Source organism: Gopherus evgoodei, unplaced genomic scaffold (assembly GCF_007399415.2).
Source record: "Gopherus evgoodei ecotype Sinaloan lineage unplaced genomic scaffold, rGopEvg1_v1.p scaffold_37_arrow_ctg1, whole genome shotgun sequence".
NCBI classification, from domain to species: Eukaryota; Metazoa; Chordata; order Testudines; family Testudinidae; genus Gopherus; species Gopherus evgoodei.
The window spans coordinates 3,688,161-3,711,502 of record NW_022060049.1 but is presented as its reverse complement, the minus strand read 5'-3'; the positions used below and the strand labels follow the sequence as shown (position 1 = coordinate 3,711,502).

At 55.7% G+C, this 23,342-nt stretch overlaps 1 protein-coding gene across 5 annotated transcripts in view; it reads right to left on the bottom strand.

Moving 5' to 3' along the window:
- Window positions 1-23,342, bottom strand: part of ADGRL1 (adhesion G protein-coupled receptor L1) — a 96,729-nt gene that overhangs the window by 4,912 nt on the left and 68,475 nt on the right. For 3 of the 5 annotated variants that reach the window (XM_030545537.1, XM_030545539.1, XM_030545540.1), the window contains exons 5-18: window positions 21,300-21,314; window positions 11,734-12,534; window positions 10,216-10,530; window positions 9,591-9,694; window positions 9,070-9,255; window positions 7,539-7,577; window positions 6,154-6,337; window positions 4,790-4,912; window positions 4,516-4,721; window positions 3,834-4,004; window positions 3,036-3,245; window positions 2,394-2,614; window positions 818-884; window positions 5-96 (exon numbers count right to left, since the gene is read on the bottom strand). In XM_030545537.1, the coding sequence (XP_030401397.1) occupies window positions 5-96; window positions 818-884; window positions 2,394-2,614; window positions 3,036-3,245; window positions 3,834-4,004; window positions 4,516-4,721; window positions 4,790-4,912; window positions 6,154-6,337; window positions 7,539-7,577; window positions 9,070-9,255; window positions 9,591-9,694; window positions 10,216-10,530; window positions 11,734-12,534; window positions 21,300-21,314 (2,734 nt within the window). The remainder of the gene's footprint in view (window positions 1-4; window positions 97-817; window positions 885-2,393; window positions 2,615-3,035; window positions 3,246-3,833; window positions 4,005-4,515; window positions 4,722-4,789; window positions 4,913-6,153; window positions 6,338-7,538; window positions 7,578-9,069; window positions 9,256-9,590; window positions 9,695-10,215; window positions 10,531-11,733; window positions 12,535-21,299; window positions 21,315-23,342) is intronic. The other 2 variants (XM_030545538.1, XM_030545541.1) reach the window with 1 other exon arrangement.

Sequence of the window (23,342 nt, the reverse complement as noted above, 5' to 3'; positions counted from 1 at the left end):
TCACTTGATGTTGTCTAGGCGGCTGGAGTCGGGCTTGAGCACGGCCGTGCTGTGGCTCATCTTGTGCAGCGTGATCATGAGGAAGAGCAGGTTGACCTGGGGGCGGGGGAGCTGTGAGACCCCAGTTCTGCAACAGACCCACCCCCTGCCTCTCTGACCCCTGCCCCTGCTGGCTGCGAGGCCTCCTCTCCCCCCACTACTCGTGCAATCGCTCCCCCAGCTGCCCCACATTGGGAGGGGCTGTGTCTTTGCCCCTGCCCCCGTGACCCCTTTGGTCCCTCTGGGAGGGGCTGTATCTCCACCCCTCCCCCCGTGCAGTGACCACTCTGCCCTACTCTGAGAAGGGCTGTAGGAGGGTTTCTTTTGCTATTTGTCCGAGGCCCATTTCTGTGAGCCAGCATATGGCTCCACTGGCCACTTATTTCCCAGTGCGGGTTAGTGGGTTCTGGGAGGGGCTTTACCCAGGGACAGATCAGAGCCAAGCCAATGAGCCTGAGAGCTCTGAGCTGGGGTGTTGGAGTTAGACTTAAGGGAGAGCGCCCCCTGCTGTGTGAGGGGCCAGTGGCTGGAGCTGGTGGGACGGGTTCGGGGCTGGGACTCCTGGGTTCTAGCCCTAGCTCTGGGAGGGGAGTGAGGTCTAGTAGTTACAGCAAGTAAGGCTGGGAGCCAGGACTCCTGGGTTCTATCCCCGTCTTGGCGGTGGGGATAATGATGCTGATCCCTTCCTGGGGGGTTGCCTGAGGCTGGGGGAAGCAGCCTGTCTCACTGCGGGAGTTGAGACGTCTCTGCACTCCCCCTAGAGCACCTCTGGACTCACCACGATAATGAAGGAGACGGGGCCGATGAAGCTCCAGATGAAGTAATTGTCCACTCGGAGCCAGCAGCTGTGGGAAGTGGGGGAGGGAGTGTTAGCTACAGGCAAGCTGACTTGGTGGCCGTATGGGGGAGGACACCCAAATCTCCCTCACCCCTTCTGGGGCTGTCCCAGGAGGCTGGGCACTGCAGAGAAACTATGGGGCACAAGAACCACTCTGGATTTCCCCCATACGCCTCAGCACCCATGCCACATCAATGCCAGTGCCCTGACCCTGACCAGGGCATATGAGTTTGTACTTTTTTGGTATTTTCCTAAAGGACGGTGAAGACTCATTGGATAGCAACCCTTAAAACATGTTGATTTGCATTTAAACATATCTGTTACACTCCATTGGGCTTGCTAAGCAGCACGATTCGCTCGATCTAGCTGAATTTATTGAAGCAAGTCTATAGCTTCACATGCGTTTCTTTAGACTCTTGCTTTTTACATTTTTGTATGATGTTAGAAAATGGTGAATGACGCATTTCTTATTCACCAGAGTCATTTTTTACTTGGGATTTGTGTCAAGCTGCCTTGGGCTAGAAATTGGAATTCAATTAAAAAGGCACAATTTTTAAAATGCTTTTCACGACTTAGTTAAATAAAACTCCCTTAAACATGCTGGGAAAAAAGCGAATTTCTCAAACCCTGGTTTGCATTTAAACCAAACCGATCTATGAAATGAAGGGAGCATTATCTGCAGTTAGTGAATCAAAGTGATTGTTGCTGGTCACCCTGTGCGCTGAGATTTTAGAACTAGTAGATCTCATCCTCTCACACTTGGTTTTATTCACAGATTGCAAAAGGAAAACAAACTCTCTCATATTTTCAGCTCCCAGCTGGGTTTTCAACTTTGAATGAACTGAGCTGAACTCGTTGTATAAAATGCAAAGAAGGACACAGATAAGGCTACTGCTGTCAAGAGCTGGTTTAGTTCTTCAACAAACTCCAGTTCCAGGTGCTGAGCCAGTGACTTCCACCACTTCAGGAGTTTTGATTTTCTTTAAAGTTTGGCAGCAAATGTTTACTGCTGCCTATTGTTTTTGTAATTTGATTGCAATTACTGTAATAGATCAGAATAAGTTTAGGCCTTAACATCAGTTTGTCAGTTTCAAATTTAATTTTGAATAGCTTTGTTTTTATAGAGAAATGGAATTAAAAAAGATTTTAAATTTTTTTATGTTAATTTTTATCCAGCCTGCTGCTGGGACTCACACCCATTGGTGTCATAGCCCCACCCATCTGGGCACTCATGCCCGCCCACTAGCACTCATGCCTTTTCTGTGCCATAGCCCCACCCTCCACCACTCATGCCCCATTGCTGCCTTAGTCTCGCCCCAACCCATCACTCACACCCCATCAGTGCGTTAGCCCCGCCTCCGGCACTCCCGCCCCATCAGTGCCTTAGCCCCGCCCCCGGCATTCACACCCCATCAGTGCCTTAGACCCACCCCCAGCATTCCTGCCCCATTAGTGTCTTAGCCCCGTCCCCAGCACTCCTGCCCCATCAGTGTCTTAGACCCGCCCCTGCACTCACGCCTTGTCGGTGCCGTAGCTGCGGTAGTCGATGGCGGCGGCGATGCCCACCACGAGGGCTGGGAAGCAGTAGCCACCCAGGTAGTAGTACTTCTTGCGGGAGTACTCGCTCTCGAAGACCTCCACTAGCATGAGGTAGAGGTGCACGCCCTCCAGGCACATCCAGGAGAAGGCTGCCAGGAAAAAGTAATGCAGCAGCCCCGCAAAGATGGGGCAGGCAATCTGGGGAGGGGAAAGAGGGACAAGGGGGTTAGCGATACACACAGGGATCCCTCGCCCAGTGCAGAAATGCAGCTGCTTCTGGGGTGTGGCATGTGGGGGTTATTTATACAGGGATCCCTCGCCCAGTGCAGAGATGCAGCCGCTTCTGGGGTGTGGCACATGGGGACTGTTTATACAGGGATCCCTCGCCCGGTGCTGAGATGCAGCTGCCTCTGGGGTGGAGTATGGGGCCTGTTTAAGAGCCTTACAGCAACACAGTAATGAAAGAAGGGACACCAGAATGAAACTGCAGGGAAATTTTAGGGGAGGCGGAATGAATGCCCTGCCGGCCATTCCTGCAGCACAGCGCCTCCTAGAGCCACGCTGGGGCCCTGGGGTCAGCAGTGAGGGCTGTGGCAGGGCGCCCCCTGCTGGGCCCCACCTCATACTGCGTCTTGTCGATGCCGATGAGGAAGAGGAGCTCAGCAAGGAAGAGGCTGATGCAGAGGTTCTTGTGGATGGTGTTGCGGTCGGTCTGCAGCCCGCGCAGAAAGCAGAAGGTGGAGATGCAGATGGCCAGACACACCAGCGAGATGACAATGCCCACCCAGGTGATCACTGACAGCAGCAGCTCGTTGATGTGGCCCTGGTACTGGGGTGGCAGGAGAAGGGGGTTAGGACAGGCGCCCCCAGGGCTGTTGTGCTGCGGGGGAGCCCCTGCCCAAAGCTGGAGCTCTCCCCAGCACCCTGGGGTGCTCTCCTCCAGGCACCCCTCCTCCATTTCACCAGGGATCCTCCCCACTCCTGGCACCCCCTCCCATCCCCCTGGGGATTCTCTCCCTCCCCTCCTAACCTAGACAGTTCAAAGATGCATCCCCCCCGCCTCTGCCATTGCTCCAGCAATGCATCCCCTCCTCCTCCTTCCTCTTTGCTTCTTTGCAGACACCCTCCCCCCATGCCCCAGCAGGAGCCATCAACTGGGATTGGAGCTGGGACGTTCTGCAACTTGAGCTAAAGGAGCAGTAGGCTGTTATCCTCCGACCAGCCACCAGAGGGGGGCAGTATGCACAGACCAGTCTCTTCGGGGAGAGGAGGGGACAGCATGCACAGAGCGGCTGGAGGACGGAGGGTACAGTGCGCACCGACCAGCCACTGGGGGGGACACTGTGCTCAGACCAGCCGAGGGCTGCGGGAGCAGGTGCCCCCAGTGCCTGCCCTGCCCTCGAGCCCAGACCCTTACGATCTCACGGTGCGCCATGAGCACGGCGAAGTTGGTGAGGTGGCTGCAGGCGCAGGTCGTGTGCGTCTTGTTGGTCTCCACCAGGCGGCAGCCCTGCGTCGACCAGTAGCCCATCATGGAGCGCTCTGAGTAGTTCCAGAAGGAGCAGTTGGCGTTGAAGTGGTTCTTTGCCTGTGGGGAGCAGCCGGGGGTGGGGAGGCGAACGCATCAGTGACAACAGGGGTGACGGGAGCATGAGCATCACAGGGCACCCAGGTACGGGGTGGGGGCATAGAAGGACGGAGGAATACACTGGAATGTGTGTGTCCAGATTTTCATTGGCAGCACCCCAGCATCACAGCGCCCCCTGGTGCCAGGCTGGGATGTGTATAGGGGCAGGGCACAGCCAGGGCAGTGGGGGCAGCACCCCACAGCACAGTGCCCCCTGGTGCCAGGCTGGGATGTGTATAGAGGCAGAGCACAGCCAGGGCAGTGGGGGCAGCACCCCACAGCACTGTGCCCCCTGGTGCCAGGCTGGAGTGTGTTTGGGGATGGGGCATAGCCAGGGCAGTGGGGGCAGCATCCCAGCACCCCAGCACCCCCTGGTGCCAGGCTGAGGTGTGTATGGGGGCAAGGCACAGCCAGGGCAGTGGGGGCAGCACCCCGCAGCACAGCGCCCCCTGGTGGCTGGGCTGTGTCTCACCTCCAGGTGGGAGAGGGTGAAGATGACGGGGTCCATGAGGAAGACACGGCTGGACTCCTTGTTGATGGAGGCGGCAATGACCTGCGAGTTGACGACCAGGGTGGGGCTGGGAGCGCCCGCCTCCCCACTCAGCTTGACCGTGGCATTCTCAGTGGAGAGGAAGAAGCCCAGGTTGTTGTAGAGGATGAAGACCACCTTGACCACCCCTGGGGAGGAGAGGGGGCGGTTAGTGTCGTTCCCTGGGGTTGCCCCCCGTGCCCAGTCCCCCACTCACCATTGCGGCTGTTCTGCTTGATGGTTTTGGCTGAGAGCTGGATGGAGTTCTCGCTGGCGTACTCCTGCGGGAAGACCAGCTCCTGCACCTGCCCCTCCGTGTTCAGCACCGTCACCTCCAGCACTGTGGGGGGAGAACAGTGAGGGGGGAAGCGTGCTGCCGCAGTGACGCAGCCCAGCCGTCCCACACACACATCCCATGCACACGCATCCGCCTCGCACATGCATCCATCCAGCACATGCATTGTACGCATGCATCCACCCTGCACATGCATCGCACGCGTGCACATCCATCCTGCAGCTGCATCTGCCCCGCACACGCATCCATCCCACACGCGCATCACATGCACATGCATCTGTCCTGAACATGCATTGCACACACGCACATCCTTCCTGCATCCGCATCTGCCCCGCACACGCATCCATCTTGCACTTTCAGCCATCCTGCACATGTATCACACGCACATGCATCTGTCCTGCACATGCATCCACCCTGCACATGCATCCCACACACACGCTTCCATCCTGCATCCACATCCACCCCACATACACATCTGTCCTGCCCATGCATTGAACACACATCCGTCCTGCACAAGCATCCAGTCTGCACCCGCAGCCGTCCTGCACCCTCATCAGACGCACATGCATCCATCCTGCACACACATTGCACATGCATCCATCCTGTACACACATCCATACTGAGCACACATCACACAGACACATCCATCCATCCTGCACACGCAGCTGACCCGTGCGCACAACTGTTCTGCAAACGCCTCCGTCCTGCACACACATTGCACATGCATCCACCCTGCACATGCGTCCATCCTGCGCATGCATTGCACACACATCTGTCCCGCACATCCATGCATCCATCCAGCACATGCACTGCATACACATCTGTCCTGCACATGGGTGGAGTTTGCCGTGAGAAATACCAGCTGCCCCAGCCACCCACCAGACTCCCCTTTGCCATGCTGTGAATCGGGGTCACCCACCGATCCAGTCCCTGGTGGACCCAGGAATCTGGGCAAAAGGCCAAGCCCAAGCTCATCTTCCCCACCTGCCTATTGGTTCCTGCCTATTGATATTGGGGATAGTGGGGTCTCTGCCACTGTGGGCCAGGATCGGCCTTGTGGATCCCCGTCCACCTCCCTAACCCTAGAGGACCCTGGCGTCCAGGTGAGAGGCCTGACCCAGAATCAGCTTTCCCCTCTGCCTCTTGGGGACCAGGATGCTGAGGATAGAAGGGGATTATTGGGGTCTCTGCCTTTTTGAGCTAGGATGAGCGTTCCTGCCCCCCCATCACTACTCCCACTGATCCCTGGAGGACCCAGGCATCCGGGCATCGGGGGGGGCACTCACCCACGTTCTGCCGGGTGGTGACGAAGCGCGCGGGCTCCTTGACGTTGTCGGCCAGCAGGAAGGCTCCCTCCTCCAGGATGTCCAGCAGCATGGTGGCCGTGTGCACCTGCTCCGTGGCATTCATGTCCTTCCACGACTCCAGCGCCTCGGGCCGCAGCAGATTGTCCACAGTCTCCACCACAGCCTGGAGAAGCCGGGGTGACACGGCTCAGCCCCACGCTGGGCCCCAACCCGAGAGGGGAGCCGGGGCTGGGAGCCAACGGGGATTCTCAGACAGACCCTGGGGTTCCCTCAGGTGGACCAAGCTCCCCTCTAGAACCGCAGTCCCTTCTCTCACCCCCAGACTGCCTGCCCCGATGCCCCAGGGCACCAGAGCTACCCCCACCCCACCTGGAGCAACAGCTCAGCCTCCTCCCCCTGCCCCCTTGACTCAAGGCTAGGGGGTGTCTCTCCAGGTCTCCCTTGGCCAATAGCTAGTCCTGGAACCGGGGCTCCACCTCTGCCAAGCTGGGGTTGGGAGACTGACGATCTTGCTCAGTCTCTAGTGTTTAAACGGAAAATTTGTTTTTATTTCTTAGGTAACGAACTTGGATCTTGATGCCGGCTACTGACGTTGAGCTCTATGGCTGCTACTTCTAATCACCTACGATCAGGCTCCCTGTCGTTAACAAACTGGGTTTACATTTGACCTCAGACAGTGGGGTTTTGGCTGAAGTGCTGGGGGAATCTCAGCTCAGATTAACAAGGGCTGTTGCAGATCCACTACCCTTTGGCTAGAGTGGTGAACTGACCAATGAGCTTGCACTGTCTGTGGGAGCCTTGAGCAGTGTCAGATGGTATATTTCTGGGGTGCAAGGCTGGGGTCTGGGGTGACTGGCTGATGCCTCTCTCTGTACGATTCATGAGTGGCTCAGGGAGCTTTCACACAATCTGGCTGGGTGTGGGGCTCCACATGCTGATGGCTGAGTGATCAGAGCACCCGGAGGGGTTTGCTGCTTGTCACTGGTGTAGCTTTGTGTGCAACAGCCCAGGCTGGAGAGTTAAGGGGGCACAACAGTCCACAGTTCCAGGTTGTACCCCAGGATCCCATCACAATTCCCCTCTCACTCCATGGTGTAAATCTGGAGTAAACTCATTGGGGCCAATTCCTCTCTCATCCCCTGGTGTAAATCCAGAGTAACTCCATTGGGGGCGACTCCCCACTCAGTCCCCGGTGTAAATCTGGAGTAAACCTCCTGAAAGCAGTTATGTTGCTGGCAACCCGGTGTAAGAACAGCGCACTCTCCAGGCCGAAGCCCTATAACTAGCTGCCCATCTGTGGCGGTTTCACGGGGGCCAGCTGCGGGGCTGATTAGGGTTGAGGAGCCCAGGATTCCCCCACTCACCTTGATGTAGTCTTTACAGGTCCGCTCTCGCTTGTGCATCTGAAGGCGCCAGACACGCGGAAGGCAGAGCAGGGGGGGAAGGGGGGAACAGACAAGAAGGAACGGTCAGGGCCAGATCCCAGCACCGAGGGTCTGGGCTTTGATTCTCCGGGATACGTTCCCACCTTGGGGCCTTGGAGCCAAATCTGCGCTTCCTGCATCAGATCCCTGCTAGCCCCAGTGTCAATCACAGATACTGGTCGATAACCATTGGGTAACTAGCTGACAACGAGCCAATAGCCATTGGGTAACTAGCCGTTAATGATTGAGTAACTGGCCAATAACTAGCCAGTAACCACTGGGTAACTAGCTGATAACCACTGAGTAACTAGCCAATAAGTAGCCGATAACCATTAGGTAATTAACTGATAACCATTGGATAACTAGCTGATAACTAGAGGCAATGACCATTGGGTAACTAGCTGATAACTAGAGGCAATGACCACTGGGTAACTAGCTAACAACCACTGAGTAAGTAGCCAATAACTAGCCAATAACCACTGGCTAACTAGCTGATAATTAGCCAACGATTGTTCAATACCTAGCCGATGACCACTGGGTAACTAGCTGATAACTAGCTGATAATTGTTCCATAACTAGCTGGTAACTAGCCAATAACCATTGGGTAACTAGCTGATAACTATCCGATGACCACTGGTTAACTAGCTGAGTGCCATGAGGCCTGTCGCCAATTCCAGCTGTGACCCTTTGAGTGAGTGGGGGGCCCAGACTTTCAAAAGCCAGCCGGCGGCCAGTGGCTGGTGAGAAGAACAACCCCCTGAAGAGAGGGCATCATACTGTGACTCAGCGGGCCAGCCCCCTGCGACGGTGGGACAGCAGATCGTGAAGGAATGTCACCACTTAATTGCGTTGGATGAAAAGTTGTCATCTCGTGACGTGACACAGCGTCACAAAACCCATCATCACATTGTGACATAACATAGGAGGCTCCAGTAGGAAGCCTCATGTCCCGATGGCATGTGAGGACACTACAGAGGGGAACCCTCCCGTCACGGCACCATGTGGTGACATCACAGGTGGGCGCCTTCCCATCACAGCACCACGTGATGACATCACAAAGACCTCTCACGTACATCATGATGACACCATTAAGAAGTCATGATGATATCATCATACAGAAATGGCCCTGCATGGGGACACTGCAGGGGTTTGGCATGGAGGAATAGACCGGATGCAGATGCCCTGAAGGGACCTTTCTCTGTGTGATGGGATGTGAGAGATGCCCTGGCATATGGGGTGGAGTGGTTCCATAGGGCTCCCCCTTAGGGGCTTAACCACACAGGCCCTGTCAGAGCATCCACAGCCTGAGTGCCCTATAGCAAACCTAATGCGGACACCTACAGCCTGTTGCCTAAGTAGCATTATCCTCATTTATAGATGGGGAAACTGAGGCACAGAATGGCAGCAGTGACTCGCCCAAGGTCACTGTCAGTGATAGAACTCAGGAGCCCTGACTCCCAGTCGCCTGCACCTTGTTGTAGTTCTTGCCAGCCGACTCCCTCTCAATGGGGCGCAGAGCCTGCAGCTGGGCGTCCAGGATGTCCAGCAGCTGCTCCATCAGCTTGACGGAGGAGCTGACGTCGCCGGCGTAGATGGGTCCCCGTGTGTGCCGCGCCAGCTCGCTGGCGATGTTGGCTGCGTTCTCCCCGCTCTTGATCTGCCGGGACAGGGGGAAGAGACCCCGATCAGCTCTGGGGAGCTGGGTGCCAAGCCCAGTTCTCCCCACATAGCGTAGGAGTGCCCCCTGCCCTGCCCCCGCAGGGTACAAGCGACCTGCCAGATCCTGCCACATAGGGTAGGAACCATGATTCCCCCAGGCCCTTTGTAGGGAACAATCCATGCCCCGGGTTCCACTCTGTAGGGTACGAGTGATGCCCCCCAGCTCCCATGTAGGGTATGAGTGGTGCCCCCCCAAAGCAGAGAGGCGAGTACGGAGGGCACAGTAGGCATGGTGGGCACAGGGAGGTGGGGGAAAGGCAGGAGCAGCGGTACCTTCTGTGCCACCTGGTTGACCCAGGGGCTGGTGCAGTTGCTGAGGTCGGGGCCGCGGGGGTTCCAGATCCCCAGGGCCGGCAGGCACTGGAAAGAGGCGATTCCTGTGGGCAGAGAGGGAGGCGGGAGTCACCGGAGAAGGGGAGAAGGGAGACAGTCGGGGGCCCCGTCAGCCTAGCCCAGCCACAGATCCCCCAGTGTAGGCAGGGCCCATCCACTCCCCCAAGGGTATGTGGGCTTTGGGGGGGCTCTGCTGTCGGTGGGGGGGAGTGCAGTGCCTGAAGAGGCAGCAGTTCCCCCTTTTGTGTGGCCCCATCGCCCTCTAGGGGTCAGGCTGGAAGTTAACATGCAGTTCCCACACCACAATTCTCTGCACAGGGTGGACTCAGCCCATGGGGCAGAGCAGAAGAGAGAACCCAGGAGTCCTGGCACCCAGACCCCGCTGTAACCACTACAGCCCACGCTCCTTCCAGAGGTGGGGAGAGAATCCAGAAGTCCTGGCACCTAGCCCCCTGCTCTACCCACTACACTCCACTCTTCTCGTCTTCCCTGCTGGTCGGCAGACTCTGAGGGGGGTCAATGCCCCCTGCAACTCCATCCCGCTGCCCCCTCAGCTGCCCGTTACCTCTGGTGCCCTTGGGGCAGGGCCGCTCCACCAGCATGCCCTGCTGCGTGGCTGGCCACTGGACCCGTCTGACCTCCTTGGGCTCGCAGAAGAGCTCGGGGGAGACATGCTGGTTGGAGGAGGGGGGCTTGCGGGTGCTGGGGGCGGCGGCTGTGATGGGGTGCAGCTCCGAGCCCTTCTGGTTGATGGCGCCGATGGGGTGGGTGGTGAGGGGGGCCCTGCGCACTGTGGTGGTGGCGGCGGGCGAGGCCGTGGTGGTGACTGTGGTGGGCCGCACCGTGGTGGTGGTGCTGAGCGGTGTGGAGGTGACAGGGCCTGGGGGCGAGAGGAGGGAGGTTAGAGACCCAGACACCCCATATATGACCCTGTGACCCCCCCAAGTACTCTGTCCTCGCTACGGCCCTGGGACACCCTCCGGAGTCCCCCTCCCTCCTTATGGCCCTGGAATTCCCCCCAGTGCATTGCCCACTCTATGGCCCTGGGAACCTCCCCACTCCCCCTCCCTCCCTCCGGCCCTGGGAACTCACCTAGTCCCTTCCCCCATACCCTGGTAGCCCCCTGAGTCCCCCACACCCTCATGGCCCTGGTAACCTGCCCCCAGTTTCCCCCACCAGTTATGGTCTTGGGAACCCTCTATCCCAGTCCCCCACTCCCATCCACAGCCCTGGGAACCACCCCCATAAGAACCACATCCCCATGCACAGCTGTGGGAACCCCCAATCCGGACATCCCCTGGCTCCATGGACCCTGTGCATACGCCTGGTTTCCCTCCCCTTGACACGATCATGCGCAATCCTGAACTCCCCCCTCCCCCCCTACACCCTATGTCCCACCATACACACCCTTTGTCCCCATAAACCCCCTGGTAATCCCACCCCCCCACCTGGACCCCTTCCACCAGCCCCTGGGCTCCACCCGCATTTGATGCTTCTGACAGCCCTGTGATGCCCCCCAGACACGCACCTGAGACCCTCCCTGCCACCCAGGCCCCCTGACACCACACACCCAAGTCCCTGAGACACCCCCCATGAGCCCCTGTGGGCCCCTCCCCATGAGACCCACCCCCCAATGATGATCCACCACAATTTCCCTCCAAATGCCTCTACACCCTCCTCTGAGCCCCCACAAATCCTACAGAGTCCCCCATGACTCTGACTCCCTTGGAGCCCCCCCATAGCCCCCTGAAAACCCCCTCACAGGATCCCCCTGAGACCCTCCACCCCCTGAACTCCACACAGAGCTCTGAGCCCTTCTGAGGCCTCCCAGGAGCCCTCTCCAACCCCCAGACATCTCCAGCCCAGCCCATGAGCCTCCCTCCAAATAGCCCCCAAACCCCCAAGTTCTGAAGGGCTGCACCCCCTCTCCCACCTGAGGAGAGGAGACATTTGGGTTCCCCCGCTGGTTGGGCCAGGCTGTGACTCCATCATTGGGGGCAGCTCTCCTAGCTCCCTCACAAGCCCTGCCCCCCCAGGTGCTGGCAGTGCCCAGTGTGTGTGTGTGTGTGGGGCTCACACTCACCCGTGCTGGGGTCGGGGGGCCCAAACTCCAGGGCGTAGCGCACCACGAAGTAGTTGTTCCAGACGTAAAGCTGGTTGTCGCGGGGGTTGTAGTCCACCGAGGAGACGTACTGGTAGGGGTTGGGGAAGGCCAGCGAGACAGGCTCCTCCCGGTTGAGGTTGGTATTGAAGGCGTAGTCCACGCGGTTGCCGGCGGCCTCGCTGTCGTCATCCACGTAGACGGAGCGCACCACGTACAGCACCCCGCACACCATGAAGGCGTTGGAGGCCGAGCGCTTATCGTAGCCCGTCTCCCAGGTGCCCTCGAAGCGCAGGGTGTAGGGGTTGAGCTGGCTCACCACCAGACGCCCGTTGTTGCCCTCGGTGGCGTAGATGACCCACAGCCCGTTCTCGTCCACAGCCAGGTCGATGTCGGTCTTGCCCCCCCAGCGGTAGGGCGAGGTGTCATGGTAGTTGGCTGTGTTGATCACCGTCTCGCCGCTCTTGATGCGAGTCCGCAGGTCGTACTTGATGATGTTCCGGGTCCGCTCCTTGTTGTAGAAGACGGCCCCGTCGTACACCACGAAGCCCGTGCCGTCCACGCGGTTGGGCAGCCGGTAGGTGGTGGTGTGGCGGGCGCCTACATAGTCCTCCCATGAGGCGTACTCCGTCAGTGTGTCCGTCCGGTAGGGAATCCACGGCATGACATAGATCCGGTCACCAGCTTGCAGCGGGTCTTTGCACCAGGCGCCCGACTGATGCTCCGATTCGTGGGTGGACGTGGCCTCCAGTACCTTCTGTAGAGTCCCCGGGCAAACGAATACTGGGGTGGGGGGGTGGGAGCAGAGAGGGGAGGGAGATCAGGGCAAGTGGGGAGGGGGGAAGATGAGGATCAAGAGAGTGAGCGAGTGATAGAATGAGAGAGAGAGAGAGAAAGGAAGAGAGAAAAGAGAAGAAAGAATAAATTTGTAACAGGCTGTCAGCTGGAGGAATGAAAATCAACGCTCGGTTTGGAGATCAGCTGCAGTCATGGGTGATTCATCTCTGTTACTGGGCAGAGAGTGCTTGGGGGGTACTTTTTGGGGGGCGTGGGAAGGCAGAGGGGCATTGTGAAGGACGGGTTGGGGGGGAACCCAGATCTAAAGAAAGAAAAGAATTTGGAAGGGTGTCGCCTGCCTGATCTCAGCGTAAAGGCAGCGTGGGCACCTGCTCCGGAGAGCTGGTAAAGCCGCCCCAGCTGGTGAGAGATGTGGAATGGGCTGGGCCTACCCTGCTGGAACTGGATCTGGTTTCACAGCCAGCCCGAATGCCACCGGGCATGGCTGGGTCCCTGCCACCCTGCACGGAGGGCAATTAATTTACACTGGCACAAAGGGAGAGTGAAATGTCACCGTGTCAGAAAGGGCTGCAGGGAGGGGCAGACCCTTGGCTGGGCAGGATCCCATGGACTCCAAAGGAGTGATGAGAGCTGGCCCATTTGCCAGTGACTGCCCAGGCTGCAGGGTGCACAAAGTCTAGGCCCCGACTTTGTGATGCAGGGTCTCTCAGAGGGACCCCAGCTTAGCTCCGGTAAATGAAGAATGCTGGTGAAAAGACAGGGAGCAATCAGCCAGTGGTTGGAAGGACGCTGCCTAGCTCTTAGCTGATTCTCCTGCCTGGCTGGTAGCCAGGTCAGCACTATAATCTGCATCTTAATAGGTGGGGAAACTGAGGCATGGCAGAGCAAAGTGACTTCCTTCAAAGGGAAGTCAGAGGAAGAGCTGGGGATAGAACCCAGGAGTCCTGACTTCCAGCCTCTCCAATTTCTCCACTCGGATCCCACTTCCTTGAGAAGGTAGGAATAAAAGCCAGATATCCTGATGGCCAGCTCCCTATCCTAATCACTAGGCTACACTCTCACAGAACTCCCATAGAACCCAGGAGTCCTGGTGCCCAGCCCTGCTCTAACCATTAGACTCCACTCCCCTCTGGTTAACATTCTTCCAGATTCTCCCACTGTCACCAGATATTCTTCAGGTGAGAAATCCTTTTCCCTTGGAAGGTAGGATGAGGGGGTAATGGATGCATCGCCCTCTAGCCCCTGTTCCTTCACGCTGATTGGAGTGACACTGATTTGAGGGTGGGAACACACAGTTGGAATGAAAAATAAGAAAGCAAAAGATCCAACATTTTTGCCAATTCAGAAGGAATAGCAGCAGAGCCCTGGTTGGGATCCTGTGTCCAGCAGACGTCTCGCTGGGTGGGGGGGGGGCTAAGGGGGTGTCCCGTGGCCCTGTGGGGCAGGGAAGGGTTAGTGTAGAGCCCTGCAGAGAGATCCTGCCCCTCAGAAAGATTCTGGGATCAGCAGCCTGTGGGGTTAGCAGATGGTGCCGGATTCCCTCCTGGGACGAACAGCTGATGGAAGGAGGACAGAAGATCAAAGCAGTCTGGTCTGCTCCCCACCTCCAGCTCCAGGCCCCCCACTCTCCCACATCTTGCCCCACCCTGGACGTCTCTGGAGTGACCTTAACAGCCAGGTTTGATTCAGATCAGCATGAGTCATGAGAACTGGTGCACATGGGGTGGGGTGGTGAAGTGGCAGCCAGGGGAGATGGAGGGCAGGGGGTGGGGTGAGACAGCGAGCAGAACTCCCTCCCATCCCCTCCTGACCCAGACATGACCTGGGAGGAACTTGGCTTCCAAGCCGAGAGGAAAAAGTTGTTAGCGAGGAAAATGGAGCAGGGAAGGTGGTGGTGGTGGGGTGGGACAGGAGTGACCATCCTCTGGGTGTGTTGGCGAGAGGCTGCAGAGAGGCTGGGGAAGAAAACGGGTGGGGAGGGTTAGTGCTGCAAGGAAAGAAATGAAGCCACGGGCCAGAGCAGAGGATCCACAGCAGAGATCGCAGGTGCCGAACGTGGTGGGATTGGACGCAAACCCTCAGGCAGCCAGAGGGGGAGACAGAGTCAACAGGAGGCGGAGTCAGTATGAATGGCACCACCTCCCTTGGGGGTGGAAGTGTGAGGGGGGATAAAGCACCCTGTCAGCGTGGGGTGGCTGGTTCTGGTGGTCTCACGTCATCCCTCCATCCGTGTCCAGCCCATCTCCCATCTGCATCCCCCAGACGGGTGCCATTGATCCCTTGCCTGCTGCAGACACCAGCTTGTGGCATGGGGGGATGGGGAAAGGGCCGTGGCCAGCAGCCATCCCGGCATTGCTGGGGCTTAGAGGGGCACGATTGGGTGCCAAGTGAATCTTCTGCTCTGGGTTTAGCGCGCAGGATGGGCTGAGTGCCAGTGGCGCCAGCAGGCTCCAGTCCAATTGGTTACGCCAAGCTGGGAGTCCTGCACCTTGGCACCTGTGGCAGAGGGAATCTCCCAGCAATAGTTCCATGGCGGGACTAGACTGCCAGATACATCGCCCTCTGCTGGCCCCCGGAGAAATTAACCCCCTCCTGCCTCTTGGTCACTAACCTGCTGCCTGCCCCTTGCTGTGGGTGTTTGTACCAATGAGAATCACAACAGGAGCCTTTGGCATGAGGGGACCGGGCAACAGGACCCAGGGAGGTCTCCAAACCTCTCAAAGCATGGTCATCCCAGCGCCCCTTCCTACAATGCATCTCTCCTTGGCTTGCCACAATGCTCATTACCCACTGCCTTTGTGGGTAATAAATAGCCCTTTGCTGAGCACAGGCTCCAGCGAACTCTGCCCTGTGACCTCACGTCTAATGACAGGGGAAAGGACTGAGAGAGGAAGGGACTTGCCCAAGGTCACGTGGACTCAGTGGCAGTGCTAGGGGTAGAACCCAGGAGTCCTGGCTCCTAGCATCCCCATCTAACCACTTAGACATCACTCCCCTCCCAGAGACAGGCACCGAACCCAGGAGTCCTGGCTCCCAGCCCCTCCTGCTCTGACCACAAAACAGTCTCCAGAGTGAGGCTAGTGAATGGAGCGGGCGGGCTGGGCATCAAGACCCCTGGGCTCCATATCTGGGTTTGCTGCTTGCCCTTGGGCCAGTCTGTCCATCCATCTCTCCCCATTCACCAGCCCCCTTCTCTCCCTATACACAGCATCTATCTGTCTAGCTCGTGATGGACAACCCACCCCAGCCTTTTAGCCATTGAGCCAACGGTTATTTCCCCATCACAGCTAAAAACAAGCCCTGTGTTTCCAGTCTGAATTTCCCCCATTTCAGCTTCCAGCCGCTGGCTCTTGCTCTGCCTTTCTCGGGGAGACTGACCAGCCCCCATGCTTTCTGCCCGTGGCTGTGACTGAGTCACCTCGGCCCGGCTCTCCCATAAGCCTGGAACTGAAGCTCCTCCATGCTCTCGTCAAGGCAGGGTTCCAGGCCTCGTCATTCTGGCATCTCTCCCTGCCCCCCTTCCTCTTTCCAGTGAGGCCCCCGCAACTGGACACGACACCCATTGTCTGCCCCACCAATGCTGCCCCCAGGGGAATCCACTGCTCAGCTCCTCACTCACTGCTCCCGCTACAGGGTTCACACTGGGCCTGCTAAGTCACAGCACGGCCCGGGGGACTCACCTCACTCTGGTTCCACTATGAGCTTCCATGCTGTTCAGAGCCAGCGCTAGATTACAGGCTCCTGAAGGTCTCAGATCTACCCCCGTACATGTCCCTTTATCCCCATCTCCCTGCCCCGGTACATACCCTCTAACCAACCATCCCTATACACGCCCCTTTATCCCCATCTCCCTGCCCCTGTACATACCCCTCTAACCAACTATCCCTATACACGGCCCTTTAGCCCCATCTCCCTGCCCCTGTACATACCCCTCTAATCAACCATTCCTACCTATACTCCTCTAGCCACCTATCCCCATACCTGCCCCTGTACACACCCCTCTGGCCACCTATCCCCATACCTGCCCCTGTACACACCCCCATCCACCCCCTACCTACCCCAGTACACGCCCCTTTAATCCCGTCTCCCTGCCCCTGTACATACCCCTCTAACCAACCATCCCTACCTACCCCTGTACACACTCCTTTAGCCCCATCTCCCTGCCCCTGTACATACCCTCTACCCAACCATCCCTACCTATCCCTGTACACGCCCCCATCCACCTATCCCCAGACACCCCCAACCTATCCCTGTACACGCCCCATCCACCTATCTCCATACACCCCCACTGACCCCAGTACACCCCCAGCCACCTATCCTCATACACCCTCACTGATCTCAGTACACACCCCCATCCACATCGTACGTATCCCTGTACACGCCCCCATCTACCTATCCCCATTCACCCCCTACCAATTCCGTACACACCTCTCTAACCATCTATCCCCATACAGCCCCTACCTACCCACCCCTGTACACATGCCCATCCACCTATCCCCATACACTCCCACCGATCCCAGTACACGCCCCTCGAACCACCTACCCCCATACACCCTGTACCTATCCCTGTATACACCCCTCTATTCATCCATCCACAGACAGCCCCTACCTATTGCTGTATATGCCCCTCTATCAAACCATGCCCATATACCCCCCATATACCCCTGTACACACACCTCTATTCAGCCATCCCTAAACATCCCCACCTATCCCTATTCATCCACCCCGACTTCCCATCTACCCCCTTTATGTGCCTATCCCGATACACCCCACCTCTCTATCCAGCCATCCCCACACGTCATCCCTCTACCTACGCTCTATGGCCCCATTCACATAGTATCTGAGCACCGCACAATCACTAATAGATCGATCCTCCGACTACACTGTGAGAGCCTGAGGGATTTGCCCCCTGTCACAATGGGAGTCTGGCGGGAGCTGACCCCGGATCTCGAGTCTCTAACCACTGGGCCACGTTTCCTCCCTGGCACCCTTCTCCCTATGTGCTATGAGCAAGTCACCACTTACTCTTCTCTGTGCTCAGCTGCAAACTCCCATTTAACTGGAGGATGGGGGAAAGCTGGGGAAATGACAATCCATCTACTCCAGACGACTCAGCGGGATGACCGAACTAGCTCCCCGTGTCCTCCAAAGTGCAGAGCATGGGGCTGAGGTCTGAGCTAACCTGCTCGAGGCCCATCCCCCCTCTGAATGAAATCATCACAGCCAGGGGGAGGAAAGTCCAGGCCCCACGCTGGGGGTGTCTCTCCCAGCACCCGCCCACGTCTTTCCTGCATTAGCATGGCCGGTGTGTCCATTGAACCCCAATGTGTGTCACACACACACACACACACACACACACACACACACACACACACACACACACACACACACACACACACACAGAGTCTCCAGCCGGGATCCGAGCCGGGGTTCCTCTGCCAGCACAGAAGGTCGTTATAGAGCCGGGGGGGGAGCCTGGTAGGACAAGCAGGAGCGAGACGTGGGACCTTTTCACCTGAACCTGTGAGCTCCAGCTGCGGGGACTCTCTGGGCTCATCCTCATGCCCTTGGCAGCCCTAGGCCTTTCCCGACTCTCAGCCCTGTCTGCCCCCTGCGCTGCCCCAGAGGGGCTCCCATCCAACCTGCCTAGTGCACTGCCCAGTTCCTGCCAGCCAGGGGCAGCAGAGAGACAGGGATTCATGCCTGGGGGAAGAGGAGAGATGTTCCTGCCTTTGCCATCCCCTACCTGCCCCAAGGCCAGTGCTGGGGATGGCCTGTCCCTGATGGCAGCCAGCCAGCACTGGTTCCTCTGAGCCAGGGGTAGGGGGGTGGTTCCAGAGTGTTTGCACCTGCTCTGAAATTTGTCCCACGCCCACTCCCATCTCAACCACCTGGTGCCACCCTCGGTCTATCTTTGCTGCCCAGCTTCCCAGGGCCTGGGGTAAACCCAGGTCCAGAGCTAGGGGTAAATCCAGGCCAATGCTCTGAGAGTCGAGGGAGAGCTGCACTGGGCGATGCAATCAGAGAGTGTGTGTGCATGGGTACATACATGTGCTCCCATGTATGTGGGCATGTTTGCATGCATGTTCCTATGTGTGTGCATGGCCATGCATGGGAGTGGGTGCATCTGTGTTTGCATGTTGGCGTGCGTGTGCGTGTTCCACATTCATGCATGTTTACATATGTGAGCAGGGTCTCCTGTGTTCTGCGCATGCATGTCTGAGTATGTGTGTGCAGTTGTGTGTGTTGCTCTCTTGTGGCACAGGCCCCGGACAGATAAAGGATCGACAGCTGGTGCAAACCAGCAGAGTTGCTCTTTAGCATGGGTGCTGGGGGCGGTTGGGCTATGCTGCTACTCAAGGCTGGGGGCTCTAGCCCCAGCTGTGTGATCTGACCCCGTTCCTGTCCCACTCTGGGTGATCACAGACTCCTCTCTGAGACTCACAGGTTCAGTCGGGCTGGCCCCACGGCCCAGGCTGGGGGTGGTGAGGTGGGATGGATGGAGGGCTCCTGGCGGGAGGAGGAGGAGGAGAAACACATTGTTAAAGATGGGGTGCGGGGGGTTAGCTGGTTTCTATCCCTCCTGGGCAGACAGGGGGTGGGAGTGGGCTGTCCACAGTCTGAGGCAGCCGGGGCCGAAATGGACAAGGAAGCAATCAACTTAAAACAAACAAAAAAAAGCCACATCAGGAAGGTTTTTAATGCCCCAGAACCATCGGATCCTTGCTGGACCTGTGGGAAAAAAGCATGTTTAGCCCCCCAGCAAAAATAAATATAGATCTGCCCCCGCCCTCCCCCCCCAGTGCACTTGGAAATACAAAATAAGCCGAGAGAAAGAGAGAAAAACATGGATTGGAAAGAATCAAGCCTGGCTTTTTTGTTGTTGTTGTTGTTGTTGTTGTTGTCTCTTGAGCAATTATCAATTTGTTAATTTACTGGCTTCCTACTGCTGCCTCTGACAGCCCCAGTGCTCGTTAGAAAAATCTTGTTTTCTCCCTGCCGTTCCTGGTACTTACGTTAAACTAGAAACCTCCACAAAGATCCAAGATGGTCAAATTAAAAAAAAAATATATATACACCTCTACCTTGATATAATGCTGTCATCGGGAGCCAAAAAATCTTACTGTTGTTATAGGTGAAACTGTTATTTCGAACTTACTTTGATCCGCCAGAGTGCGCAGCCCTCCTCCTCCCCGGAGCACTGCTTTACCGCATTATATCAGAATTCGTGTTATACTGGGTCGCGTTATATCGGGTTAGAAGTGTATATAAAATCAATTGCATCCCCGCCGCTTCTGGCAATAACAGATCGAGTTAAAGACCATGAGTGCAGCTTTTGCTTAATTTAATTTCTTTTAACAGGGAGGAAAAAATTAAGAATCCCAAACCCAGGATTTATCGGAAGAAAAGAAATAAAAGAACAAAAAAAGAATAAAAAGAAATTACATAAAATTCCATACTGAAGTGGTTAGTAAAAACAAACAAAAACCAAAGAAACGTACCCAACAAATTACTACTGCTAGTGTTAAAAAGCTGGTTTATATATATATGCGTGTAGATATAAATATATATATAAACAAATCGGGGTTGTGTTTTTTAGTTGTGCATCGTCTCGTTAGCAGAGCGCTCCAGGGGTTAACAGAGAGGACAAGCCAGGAGGAATGAGACAAAGTCAAAGAAAATGAAAATGGGCACTTTAAACCAAGCTTTTTCTAAAAGAACCCAAGAGGAGCGCCTGCTTGGGGTGTGGGAAAGAATTCTGAATCGGCACCCTGGTAAAGCAGGTGCTTCTGTTCTAATGTTTGAAGTCTCCTTGTGTACTAATGATCAGTAATAATAAATAACACTGCCATTAATGAAATAAATTTCAGTGGGAGTGAAAGTCCCGTTGACTTCATGGGGATTTGCGCATAGGGTCACACGCTGTCCCAAATAGGGATAGCTGCATGCCCATGCTGAACCAATGTAAGCACCCAAATCCGTGGAGATCCACCCCTCCCTTGGCCAAACGCCTGGCCACGAAGGAGAGGGAGTCAAAAAGGGAATTTGCCGATTGAATTCAAATGGACGGAATTTTTTTTTAAACCAATCAATAAGCCCATCTGACCTGTCAGCTCCCTCCCCGCTCATATTAAGCACTTTTTTAAAAATCCCGTGTTAAGGGAGGGGGGAAAGAAGGAATTAGGAAATCATAATCATAAAAAAGAGACAGAACCGAAATCAAGAGGAGAAAGAGAAAGCTGGTGACTGAGGTAGATACCCGACTGGTTGCCATGGAAACATGAACAGAGGAGCAGAGAAACTCAGTTGAATGATTAAAGAAAGACGGAGAGGAAGCCCCCATGACTAGTTCCCCTGAAGGAGGTAAAAAGTCGAGCAGACATTAATGGTTGCCCCCCCCCAGCCACCCACAAGCAGACGAGCCAAGGAATCATGGATCAGACTTTGGATTCCAGTTTGGTTACAAAAATCCTTTCCAGGTTGGAGCTGGTTGGCCTGTGTTTTGCATCGGGCAGGTGGCGAAAGGGCCTGTATTTTAGCTTGGGAGGCCAATTGGAATTAACAAGACCAGAGAGAGAAAATTGGGGGGGGAGGAGGAGGGGGAGGGGGAAGGGTCTGGGAGGAAAAAGGTAAGTTAGGAAAAGAGGGACCAGGGTAGGATCAGAGGAGATGCAGTTCACATTTCATATGGCCACAGAGAATATAACAAGGTGTTAGGTTTAGGGGGTCAGTGGTAATGTTCTGTTTACCTTTTTGTTCCACTTCTACTTTAAGCATCGGAAGAAAGAAGAAAAAAAATAGATTGAAAAAAAAAGTGCAAGGGAAGAAGGAAAAAAAAAGAGAGAAGAGATTAAATTGCTTTTCCCCCCCGCCCCAAAGAAACCTTTTCTTTACCGCAACTTTTCCCGCCCCACCATTCCGACCTCCGTTTTTTCAGAGCCCGCCCCCGCCCTTTTTAATTGGTAAAATTGTTGCTTCTTTTAGGCAAAGAGAGAGAGAGAAACATGTGGTGGGGTTTTGGTGGAGGATTTTATAAATCAGGTTTGATTTGCTTTTGGGATTCAATGTTTTTTTTTTTCTCCAGCAGCGATGCCCTTGGAAAGAGAAACATCAAGACACGCGCCCCCCCCATATAAATAATAAAATAATAAGAAACGTTGCAACAACCCAAAATTATAAGAATTAAAAAAAAAAACCAAATGCAAAACTCTGAGCACCCCAGGAACAGAAAGGACAGTAGGAAATAGATAGGGATGGACAGATGGATGGTTGTATCTGGGGATAGATAGATAGATAGATAGATAGATAGATAGATAGATAGATAGATAGATAGATAGATAGATAGATAGATAGATGTGTATGGGGATAGGCAGTTAGATAGAGGGGGTGTATGGGGATAGACAGATAGATAGCTAGAGAGGGTGTATGGGGACAGACAGATTGATCGATCAGTCAAAGGAATCAGGATTCTGGGATCTCGGCTGAACTAAGAGGCTCAGGTGGCCCACAGACATCTGCCCAGGGCCGCTGAGAGTGGGTTTGGGCCCTGGTGAAAAAATTTTTCCTGGCCCCCGGCTAAACAGACAAAACTGGGGAAGCTGGGCCCCAGGCCCCCTTTCAGACCACTAGTCCCCGGTAATTTGTATCGGCTTCCCCTTCCCCCTACCTCATCAGCCCTGCATCCGCCCCCACCCTCAACTGCTGATCTTCTGTTGCTTAGCTTCAAGGTGACACCAATCCTCTCTTGTCAATACCAGCCCACTCATCACCCTAGATCTAAATGGGTGTATTCCCTGGTCTGAATCATGCAGGAGGTCTGAGTAGATGATCAGATCTATCTATCTATCTATCTATCTATCTATCTATCTATCCCCATCCACCCCTTCTGTCTATCTATCTATCTATCCCATAAGAACAGCCATGCTGGGTCAGCCCAATGGTCCAGCTAGCCCAGTGTCCTGTCTTCTGAGAGAGGCTGAGTCCAGGTGCTTCAAAGGGAACTAACAGAACAGGGCAATTATCAAGTGACTCATCCCTGTCATCCAGTCCCAGCTTCTGGCCATTAAAAGCTTACTTAGAGACACTCAGAGCATGGGGCTGCGTCCCTGGCTAGCTTGGCTAATAGCCATTGATGGACCTATCCTCCAGGAACACCTCCAATCGATTTGGCCTTCCCAACAACCCCAGCAGTGCGTTCCACAGGCTGACTGGGCTGTGCTTGCAGACGTACTTAGGGTTGTTTTAAACCTGCTGCCTGTTCATTTCGTCGTGTGAGCCCTGGCTTTTGTGCTACGTGAAGGGGAAAGTAACATTTCCCGAGTCACTGTCTCCAAACTAGCCATGATTTTACAGCCCTCTATCATATGCTCCCTGTAGTCGTCTCTTTTGTAGGATGGACACTCCCAGTGTTTTTACTTTCTTCTCATACGGAAGCTGTTCCATCCCCCTGATCAATTTTGTTGCCCTTCTCTGTACTTTTTCCAGTCCTCATGTATCTTTTTTTGCAATGGGGTGACCGGAACTGCAGGGAATATTCAAGATGTGGGGGCGCTGTGGATTATACCAGGGCTGCCCAGAGGATTCAGGGGGCCTAGGATCTTCGGCAGGAACTGCCATCAAAGACCCGGCACTGCTGCGGGAGGGTCCTTCTGCCCCAGGACCCTCGACTGCGGGTCTTTGGGGCACTTCAGTGGCGGGTCCCGGAGCGAAAGGACCCCCTGCCGCTGAATTGCCGTGGAAGATGCTCCAGGAGCCCAGGCCCCGCGAGAGTTTTCGTGGAACCGGGCCCTGCG